Source organism: Coptis chinensis, chromosome 7, assembly GCF_015680905.1.
Source record: "Coptis chinensis isolate HL-2020 chromosome 7, ASM1568090v1, whole genome shotgun sequence".
Classification (NCBI taxonomy): domain Eukaryota; kingdom Viridiplantae; phylum Streptophyta; class Magnoliopsida; order Ranunculales; family Ranunculaceae; genus Coptis; species Coptis chinensis.
In genome coordinates this window covers 62436788-62447781 of record NC_141462.1, presented here as the reverse complement: position 1 = coordinate 62447781, position 10994 = coordinate 62436788, and the positions used below count along the sequence as shown (strand labels likewise).

Here is a 10994-nt window from a genome sequence, read left to right as displayed (position 1 = left end):
TTTTGAGATTTCCCGGTGGCGATAATAGCTCCCACTTCACTTCCTTTATGTTCAGGTCCAATCAATCAAATCTTGACGACTATCAAATACCTATAAATCAATTTAAGTATTCATTAATCCATGGGTAAGAAGGTATTAAATCAAAAAGTAAGTTTCAAAACATATATTCATCCATGCATACCATGTTGGTGTTAAAATGTTCGGTTTGATCTATGTAGTGAGAAGATGCATTTGAATTTTGTGAAGTCTCAAGTGCATCAATTGGTACCTCATTGCGGATCAGATAGAGGATCCTATAACATTTACTGATTGAATTATAATGTTAGCTAAAAATTTGTCACAAGAAAATATAGGATATCTATCAAAGTAACTAAGAGATGTCCAAATTAGACCTGCCTAATGCTTCATAAGTCGCTCCGGTTAGGCCAGAGTCTTAAAAGTTAGTTGGTGAACGGCACGCCTCGAACGTAAGACTATTCCCATTTCCTAACACTCACTATTCAAATCAACCATTAAACGGAAGAGATCGTCCTTATAGATTGAGTTTGCATAAATACTTTGTAATCACATTTTGTACAAGTCGTCCTCATAATGATTTCATAATAAATTGATATTGGAATCATGATGAACAATAGTTGTATATGGAGTTACCTCGTCTTGGTCGTCGTCTTGGTCACTTGATTGAAATTTCTCTTCATTAAATAGTTCATTTTTCACATTAAAAACATCATATGCCCATTCCATTTCACTCAATGTCATCAAAAAAAAAAAAAAAAATGAAAAACAAAAAGATGGGTTGTAAATAGAAATAGAACAAAAGAATTTGAAAAAGAATATGAATATGTGTAGAGAAAGAAGAGAGATGTGGGTTAAGTTTATTTGGATTGGAAAATGAGAGGAGTGGAAAAAAAAAAGTGTGGGTTTAAGGAAGGTTTTTTGAAAGAGAGTAAAAAGACAAAACTTGAGTAAAAAGACAAAAGTTGAAATTTATGTGTTTTCACTTTTTAAGTGGAGTCTGCCCTAAGAGATTATTTGGGGACATATCTGGTATTAATTTTTTTTAAAATGGGGTCTGCCTTGAGATATATGGGGTCTGTATATAGCAATACCCTTTATTTTGTCTAATATCATTCTTATTGTATTACAAACTGTAATTAAAAATAATTGAGGAGTATTGAAATCATGCACCTCAAAGGGTTGTGGTAGAATAATGCATCTCAAAATGCTCTAATATACAACAAGAAGTTTCACTATTTAATTGAACTTATATTTACTTGATAGTTGATACCACAGTCCTCAAAATTGGTAGATTATACAGTACATAACCAAATTACCAATCCATTGCATTTTAGATTAAATTTTCCTCCGAAATGGGTCACCCAGCCCGGCCCAACCCAACCCAAAACCCTCCCCCCCACCTCCTTTCACACGAGTTTTTCCGAGCAGAAAGGAACAGAGTTATAGTGAGCTAGTTATGTGGTCACAATTTCGAACCGCAACGAACATTTTGTTTCCGCGCCCCCCCCACCAACTTATTAATCTCAAAATCTTTTCGCGTTTTCTTCATTTCAAGCTCAACAACACTTTTTCATCTCAATCCGACGTGGATTCATTTTTACCATGGTTACAATCAAAATCAGGCTACCAAATCTCGTCACTCCTTTCAATAAAAAACTCTATTTACGGAAACTCACTTTTCGCTTCTAAGTACATACACGCTGGAGATTGTATACTCAAAGTTCCTTTTACCGTAGTAAGTATATTTCTAACTGCGCAGTAATTTTTCTATGTGTTAATTATTACAGACTGATTCTTTTTAACTGCGCAGCATTTAACATCAAATAACTTACTTCCCGAAGTCAATTCTTTGTTACCTGACCACGTTGGACATGTTGCACGGCTTGCTATTGTCGTTTTAATTGAGCAAATAAAGGGCCAGGTATGTTTAAATTTTTTCTATTTGCTGTGTGTTTAGTGTTTTGGATTATTTGATGTACATTTTTTTTAAGTGTTTATTATGTAGGAATCGGAATGGGCACCATATATTAGCTGTCTTCCTAAACCCGGCGAGTTGCATAGCGCGGTATATGAATTTTGCAAGCATGCATGCATATACATATACTTTATAATGTTAAGTTGTTATTTGTTAGCCACTATAATGTCATTGTGTTTTTTAGATATTTTGGAGTGAGGAGGAACTAGAGATGGTACGGCCAAGTGTGTTGTACGAGGAAACTATTGAGCTAAAGGCTCAACTTGAGAAGGAATATTTGGCATTAAGACCAGTAAGCTCTTTAACTTGGCATTTAGTTTTGTTTAATTTATTTTATTCTGTATACTTGACTGAATGTTTTGAACTTTGCTCTATACTTGCAGGCCCTTGACCAGTTTCCTAATTTATTTAAAGACATTAAGTATGAAGATTTCATGCATGCATTTGCATTAGGTAAACCACGTTTGTTTGGATTCTGTTTCTCGTAATCTACTTGGTTCTTGTAATGATGTATTTTATTGTTATAGAGTATTTGAACCAAATACATTTCTTATAATTGAAAGCCATTACCAATTTACCATTGATCCTTAAGAGTTTCTTCAGTTTTTGTGAAGTTGAAAATTTATTTTGACATGTTTAGCACAGTTTCTTATTAAAATGAATATTTTGTGTCCTAAAGCTATGTATTTGTGTTGTCCCTGAAAGTCATAATGAATTAATGATTGCATTGTTCTTGAAAATATTTATCTCCTAGACGTCGTAGAGAGTTGAGAATTCAAATTTGTTTACATTCAAGAAGTTTCAATGATAAGGAAAGAACCAAAGTATTTTGCAATGGGATTAGTGCAAAGAACTGTGGTAGTTGGTAAATGTCAAAATTTGGTTTCCTATACATTTCTTAGTGAATTCTCTTTGCTTTCTTTATTTCATGGTATCTTGCTTATATAAGTGTATAACTAGCACTACCATTGACATACAACTTACAAAATTGGCACTGCTACCGTCTCTCTTAGGTCAGCAAATTTATTTTGTATTTTCTTATTCGTGCCATACATTAGAGAGCCTGTGGAAAGGAAGTTACAGCAAGATTTTGAGGACAAATGTCCAGGGCATTGTATTGGCCTGAGTGCCTGACCACAGAACAGAAGGTACCTTCCTCTTTGGAGTTTTTTTTTTTTTTTTTTCCCCGAATAAAGCTTCGGTTAGGCAGGTTGTTAGCAGTAGATCAATAGTAAAACTATTACAACCTAGTACCTAGTTTGGAGCCAGTTGTTTGTTGTTAAATCTATCTTGTTTGATTGAGCATCCAAAGATAGTTGGATTAGAGGGTTGAGATATGAGGTTCTCATTGTTGGTTGCAGTATTCTAATCTTAGCATGTTATGTTTGTAATCTTGAGGCTGTCATGTGACTTTCTCTTTACTGTACTTTATCACTAAAACTGTAATTGTTCTGTGCTCGTCCTGAAGGCATGCTTATCAGAATGCCTACCTTTCTGCTGTTGATTCTATATGAGCTTAATGTGCATCTTGTTTATGAGCTTAGTTTATTGTGACAGTTTAAAGCTTATTTTTAAATCAAGGGGCATAGATCTAGAATCTGGTTGGTTATGCTAATAAGTCGTTTTTAACCTTCTAGTGGCATCTCGTGCATGGGGAAGCTGCAAGGAAGTATCTCTGGTAATTGCTCCCGCCATTATCACTTTACCATTTGAATGCATTGTGCACTTTCATAGTGGAGGGCATTATACCTAGTGCACACTCCTTCTGGTAGTCCTTGAGTTATAAAACACTCTGTAGATTCCATTTGCAGATTTTCTCAATCATGATGGAGCTTCCAGGGAAATTTTACTGAGTGATAAAGACAAACAAATCTCAGAGGTCTGTTTTCCGTTTCTGCTCTCTACCTTTGAGTTAGTGATACCCTCTAGCTATGATGAATTTGTTGTTTCTTTAGTCATTTTTTCTCCTTGAAAATTCAAATATTTTAACTGCATATATTTTTGCTGTTCGGTGTGTGGCTCTTGCCAGGTGCCTGTTTTTGGTAATGAAAAGAAGTATCTTTTTATTGTCAAATTACTCATTGGAGCTTGGAAGTGTCGAAATTTGTATCTTTAATTGTGCATTCCTGTTATGTCGAATTTCACTTTTAGTTAAATTATATCTTTTATTATTCAGAGAAAAGAAAGAGGAAAATATGAAGAAGAATGAAAAGAGAATACGGGCTTAACTAGTTTCGGCCTTCTCTCACAAACAGATACATATGAAAATAATAGGGCTTTCACAGTAAAAACATCCTAAGAAAGTCGGGATGGGCCAAGACCCTTTGAACACCCTCGAGAAATATCCCATAAATAAAAGAACTCTAACAGCTACCAAGGTACCGTTTCATTTCTTTAGCATCACTCATCACTGAAGTACATTGGTTGTGTTACATGCCTTCGATGGTATTGCAAGAACCAAGTGGCACATCTATATATCTTAGTATTATAGCCTAGAAACTAAAAACAGATTGAAATTTTGGGCAGATAGATTTTGTGATTGTGTGCTTTGGTAGAACAAGCTAGAAATAATTTCCTTTAAGATGATTTATATGTTGGGTTATGTACAGGTTATTGCTGATCGGGATTATGCTCCAGGTAAACAGGTTAGTCAAACTAAGTGAGTTCGTCTCTTTCTTCTTTCCTAGAGTGTAGTTTTTTCTTTATTTATTTTTTATTTTTTTGTTTCTTTGACAAGTAAAATATATTCAATTGAAGTAAAAATGTATTATTGGAGTGGAGAAGAAAGTTTAGAGAGAAAAGAGATTATGCCTTAATTAATTTCGGGCTTCTATCACACTTCTTATAAAGGAAAATAGTCGGTTCACAATATGGAAAACCTCAAAAAAATCTGGGTCATGGGGATTACCCTTCGGGTGGGCGAAGTGTCCCACCTATCTAATGACTCATGTGGAACTCTAACAATTGTGTAGGTATTAAGATTACATCAGCACCAGGACCAATATCAACAACTACTGGTGAAGGATGAAACACAATATACCCAAGTACACCTGATCCCCTCTACACTGAAACAAGGCAGAAGCCAAAGAAAGAGAAGAACAATGAAAAGAAGAAAAAATTAGAATAGCCGAAAAAGGCCTGATAGCAGAAACGAAACAGAAAGGAAAAAGTGTGGTATTTGCTGTCTTGTGATGCAGAAACTAAAATATATCTCACTCATTCTTTCATGGTCTTAACAAGCTACTCTGCGGAGTGTAGGCTTAAATACTTAATTTGGCATACGACTTGTTCTTTGAGAAAGTGACAAGTCTTACTAGATGATATTGTAGTTTTGTTAATAACAGGCCATAATAACATGTTCTGCTACTTGCATATGATTTATTATTTGTAAGTCAACCTGTTGTTTTTGCTGATTTCTCTCTATACTAATTATTCATGCTAAATTTAAACCATCAATCCATTTCAGATTTTAGTAAGATATGGAAACTTTGCCAATTTTGAACTTCTTCTGGGCTTTGGCTTTGCGCTATCTTGCAATAAATATGAACAGGTTAGTTCGATAAGGTGTATGATGCTCTTGCTACGCCTTTTCTCATGCAGTTGTGATTTTCTTCCATAATGTTCATACCCCCTGAATATACCTGAACAGAAGACCTGGGAGGGGAAAGTATATGGATGAGGTCTATTGATCGGCTTCTAGCGAACATGCCGTTGTAGATGTGTAATTTGCATTTTCTTTTGTTTAGCGGTTGTGCTGGTTGTATCTAAGTAGTTAAAATCGGTTTTCGAAACTAATCGGTCGAGGAGCGATATGCGATTAATCGGTTAATTGGTGATTAATCGGTGATTTAATCAGTTATATCGGATGTATATATTTGACGTTTTCAAAATATATAATAGTATAGTCATAGCAAATATTTCTAAACAGTGATCCGAGATATAACAAAAAATATCAAATTCTCATAATCACATCTAACTAGCTCAATTTTGGAGTACTACAGATATGTCAAACACAAAAATTACTTTAAATATTTAAAAGAATAAGGGGATTGAGAAGCGATAATATTTATTAGAGAGATAATACAATAATTTGTATATTTAACTTTCGTTAAAGAAGGGAAAATAAGTAAACTCTTACCTTGGTGTATTGATTGGGTTATATTATTATTAATACGGTTTAAGAATCTAATTCGTTAATTTTATGTATATTTTTGGATGGGGAACTGATATTTTCAATAATTTTTTTTTTCGGTTTAGCGAGAAATTGGTCATCTCGGCCGATTAATCGGTCAATTCGGTGATTAAATCGGTCCGGTGAGAAAAAATTAAAAAATCAGTAAAAACTAATCGGTTTACGAGCGATACGCGATTAATTGGCCGATATATCCGATATTGATAGCATAGGGTTGTATCCTATGATGCACGGATACGGCAGTTTATGTCTTGTACCCGTGTGACACAGGTACGACACGGATACGGGATACGGGTCAGGGTACGGCAGTCAGCAGAATAGTCAACTTGCGGAGACACAAAGATCTAAACTTGATTCCAAAAAAACAAAAGAAAGAAAGAAAAGAAGGAAGAAAGAAAGAAGATCATTGTTTCTTTCATTTTCGTGATTGATTTGTGCGTCTTGAACTCTTGATTGATCTGTGTTTTCTTTCATTTTCGGACTAACTCTACTTTTTATTTGGTGCTTCCAGAACTTGATGATGGCGGCTCTAGGGTTTCAGATTTCAAGTTGTGTTTTCTATGAACTGGGCAGACATAAGTCATAAAGCCCATCTCAAATCAGACTTAAGTTGCAAGGCCCATCTAATGGAGGAATTAAGTCTTAAGTAGTAATGGCCCATTCAAAAAGGCAGACTTAACAAAGGAATAAGGCCCATCTTTTAAAGCAAACTAAATACAAATATACAATATCACAGGCCCATGTAATCAGACAGGCCCATCTTTTAAAGAAATTGGATTTTCTTATATAATTTATATTAAATTGCTATTATTATTATTATTTTTAAATATTAATAAATTTACATAGCCGTATCCGTATCCTAGATTTTCAAAACCCCCGTATCCTGCCCCGTATCCGTGTCCCTGTATCGGTACTTGTACCCCTATTTGTGCATCATAGGTTGTATCTTTTGTGGCACAAGGATCCTGAATAGGAATTATATATTAGCTTGACGTAAGAAGTTAAGTGATTACATCCTCAACCTACATTTTTTATTGAAAGTGCTTCCTGATCTCGGTTAATTTCAACCAGTAACCTCATAGTACCTGTCCCTATTGGTTATTAGCGTGAATATATCTTTATGCTGACGTGGTCCATATTGTTTAAGTTCTGCTGCTGATGTAGTCCAGAATGTTTTCACTTGTTTGAGGACATCTCTGAACTACATACAACAAGATTTAAAGAATAACACATAGTGATCTAATCTTAATCAGGTTTCTTTAACATTTGGGTTATTCTCGTATATATCAATTGAATATTATGAAAGAAATAACTGTCAGCTGCAGCCTGCTAGTGTATTTGTGAAAGGTGTTATATAGTCCTAAAGCATAAATTTCAATCCTTGATTCTCAAAATAAAACAACTACCTTGTTTTTAGTAAAATTGTACTATTGTTAATGACTCAATGGAGAAGTTTGGAGAGAAAAGAGAGAAGAAGAGGATAGGGCCTTAGTTGCTTCCGTGAGTTTCGTCCTTGTATCGCTTCACTTTATATAAGAAAATTATAGAGTTTACAGTAAGGAGTTGTAGGTTTACAATTATTAGTAGGTTTTTTGAGTAAGGAGTTGTAGTTTCTTTTCTTTGGTTCATGGTCAAGTGAGGATCTCACTCATGCACTAGTTGTACTTTTTTGTGCTTCACACACTTTCTGAATAAAGATTACTTACCCAAAAAAAATAATAATAAAAACTTTCTAAAATATTTTGGTCTATATCCCTATAGCTCCTCAGGAGATGTCCCTTGGAACTTTGACATTTTTGTCTTATTTATAAGCATAAACAAGGGTAAAATAATAAAGATAAGGGCTTTCTTCGTACACTTGCTCTCCTCAACACAATCTCTCTTGGTAAATTACATGCAAATATATCTTTAAGGCATACAAATGCAAACTGTAGGTTCTAAGTTTCTTCTTATCCAAAGTGTGAAAGGTGGTCAAATGAGATTACTTTTATGAGCGGACCATTGCCAACCCATATATGTTAATGGATGAGATAGGTTTGCAAGAAATTTTCTTTGATTCAACTGGAGTTGATAAATGAATGTAGTATTGCTTTAAGGGAGGCTAATTGGTTAATCACTTCTAGGCTTTGCATAAATATCTGAGTGAGAATCGATATTTGTAGTACAGTCATTACCTTACTATGTCTTTCCATATGAGTAAGCAAATTTAAACATTTAAGATTTTGTATATCCTTTTTTCCCGTTATCTGATTAAAATATTGTCATTCACTTCTAGGTCCAGATTCGGATGAATGTATCTCAACATGATCCCTTACATACGATGAAGTTGGAACTTTTGCATAAACATACTGTGCCCATTGTCACTAACACCAGCACTTTAGATTCTTGTACAAAGTCCTTCATAATCAAGTTAGTACTACTGAATGATTTTTACGTCTATAAATCTAATCCTTATGTTAAACTATGTTAAATTGGATTTAAAATGAACTTTAGTTTCATTTTGCACAAGAGAGTTAATCTCACCATGACTACTATAAAGAAGTGGTAGAGTGAGCGGGTTTCAAACTTATGAAATAATTCGAAAGTGCTGGGGTATTTCTACGTTAACATTGTGCTGGGATATTTCTACGTTAACATTGTGCTCAATATTAATATCAAGCACATCAGAACTGGATTGGATATGTCAGGAAGTAATACTCCATTGAAAGGACAAAATGCATTCTCACTGGTAATGTCAAAAGAATTCTTTTTGGAATTTTGCTTACATATGCCATCCTCCAAATATTTGGGTCTCCTCGTTTGGTTGGGTGGAGTGGGGAGGGGGTTGTAGCCTGAAGACTCTTAGATCCAATAATCTCAATATTATGAAAAGGAGTAAGTCTAGTAGAACTGATGTGGACATTATCTAGGTCAAGCCCAACAGTGCATACGCATAGCGCTCAGTCAATTTGGCAGGGTCAAAGATTTTTGGTGTTGGAAATGTGATGAACATAGAGGAAATTGCATGTGTATTGGGATGTGGTGTTGAATGTTTTCCTAGCACATACTTGGTCTTGCCATTGGGTGCTAAAAGCTAATCAAGGGTTATTTGGTACAAAGTTGATAGAGAATGTGGCATCTCGATTGGCGGGACAGAAAGTTAAGTGCCTTTCTGAAGGAGGAAGACTGACTTTGATTAAATCCACTCTTTGTAATATTCTAAATTATTACCTCTCATTGTTTCTAACTCCTTTGTGGGTGGTACAACATTTGGAACAATTGTTTAGAAAGTTCCTATGGGGTAGTGAAGGAGGAAACTCGAAGATCCACTTTGTATAATGGAATAGATTTTGTTTTTCAAAAGAAGGTGATGATTTGGGTTGCAAGTATGTATTACTCGTGAATGTTGCCTTGTTGGGCAAGTGGATTTGGAGATATGGGGAAGAGGAGGAACATTTGTGGAGGAAGGTGGTGGTGGATAAGTATGGGGAAGAGAGCAAATGAGTGGTACAAGAACCTAGAAATCTTTTTGGGATTACTCTTTGGAGGGGTATCACTAGTGGATGGGATACTTTCGTTGAAGGGTATACTTTCTTCCCGGTACCAGAGTCAATTTCTTTTTGGAATGATATTTGGGTGTGGGAAACCTCACTTGAAAAACAATATAGTGGTATATACCCTCTTGCTATTAACAAACGGGCTCTTGTTTCGGACGATATGGTGAGGGGTGTTAATGGGGTGAAATGGAATGTGCTGCTTAGTATGGGACTCAATGATTGGGAGGGTGAAAAATACGAAAACCTTAATTCCATCTACCAAGTTGGTAGGAATTTTGGAGATGTGGATACAAGATTATGGGTGTGGGATAATAAAAAGGTACTAACGGTGAGGTTGTTTGATCAAGTTTTGGCAAATGGTTATACTTCGGTAGTGCATGAGGACAATGAGAGGATCATTAAGGCTCTGTTTGGCAGTAGAAAAATTCGTAGTAACCAATCTGGTTTAGCTGATCTAATTATGTAGATGTGCAACTTAAAGGCGAGTAACCTGGAAGCTGTTTGGCAGTTACTCGTTTTGTCACAAGTTTAGTTTGCTCGCTGTTTGGTTCACACACTGTATTTGTTACACTGATAACTTGCTACATACTTGAAAAAATAATATAACATTATAAAGCAAAAGGAAAATAATAACTTAAATGGTCCATATTCTCACCCAAACAAAATTAAAAATAAACTCCACAAAATATTTAATTAGAAACATGTATCATCAATCATTTTATTCTTAACATGAAACAAATCCAAAGGAAAATCAAAATTATTACATCAATTTGCATTGTGAGTCACAATTGTCATTCCACATTGCAATGGCAATAGACTTTCTATAATTTGATGCCATTTCTCGTGTTCTATTTCTACTAAGGTTTCCTAGATCTTGTCTCCTCATTCCAGAGTCTCCTTCAAGTTCTTCTTGCTCTTTCCGATCCTTATCAAAAAATTCATCATTAAGTTTCTCTTTTCGTATGTGATTGTGTAGAATGCAACATGTTATTACTATCTTTACTTGTGTTTCAAACGGATATGGAGGTGGAAGAGCCAAAATAACAAACCGCTTTTTCAAAATTCCAATGATATGTTCAACAGTATTCTTCAAAAATGAATGACAAAGATTGAATAACTCTTTGTAATTTGTAAGATGCAACACTCCAAATTCTTTTAGATGATACCAGAGGTTTGAGGCTCGAACCCCGCCAGCATCAAAGAGTTACTGATCTCATTTAAAACAGGCTTACCAATAAAAAAAAACACTCCAAATTCTTTTAGATGATAGTGA

General features: G+C 34.9%; 1 protein-coding gene across 5 annotated transcripts in view; it reads left to right on the top strand.

The window, feature by feature from the left end:
• Window positions 1–1355: 1355 nt before the first annotated feature.
• LOC147488298 (SET domain-containing protein) overlaps window positions 1356–10994 on the top strand; it is a 28585-nt gene continuing 18946 nt past the window's right edge. For 2 of the 5 annotated variants that reach the window (XM_086575237.1, XM_086575236.1), the window contains exons 1-10: window positions 1356–1753; window positions 1829–1939; window positions 2024–2083; window positions 2178–2285; window positions 2377–2446; window positions 3631–3671; window positions 3792–3872; window positions 4603–4638; window positions 5460–5543; window positions 8461–8594. In XM_086575237.1, coding sequence (XP_086431363.1) covers window positions 1475–1753; window positions 1829–1939; window positions 2024–2083; window positions 2178–2285; window positions 2377–2446; window positions 3631–3671; window positions 3792–3872; window positions 4603–4638; window positions 5460–5543; window positions 8461–8594 — 1004 coding nt within the window. In that variant the 5' untranslated portion in view covers window positions 1356–1474. The remainder of the gene's footprint in view (window positions 1754–1828; window positions 1940–2023; window positions 2084–2177; window positions 2286–2376; window positions 2447–3630; window positions 3672–3791; window positions 3873–4602; window positions 4639–5459; window positions 5544–8460; window positions 8595–10994) is intronic. The other 3 variants (XR_015203279.1, XR_015203278.1, XM_086575238.1) reach the window with 2 other exon arrangements.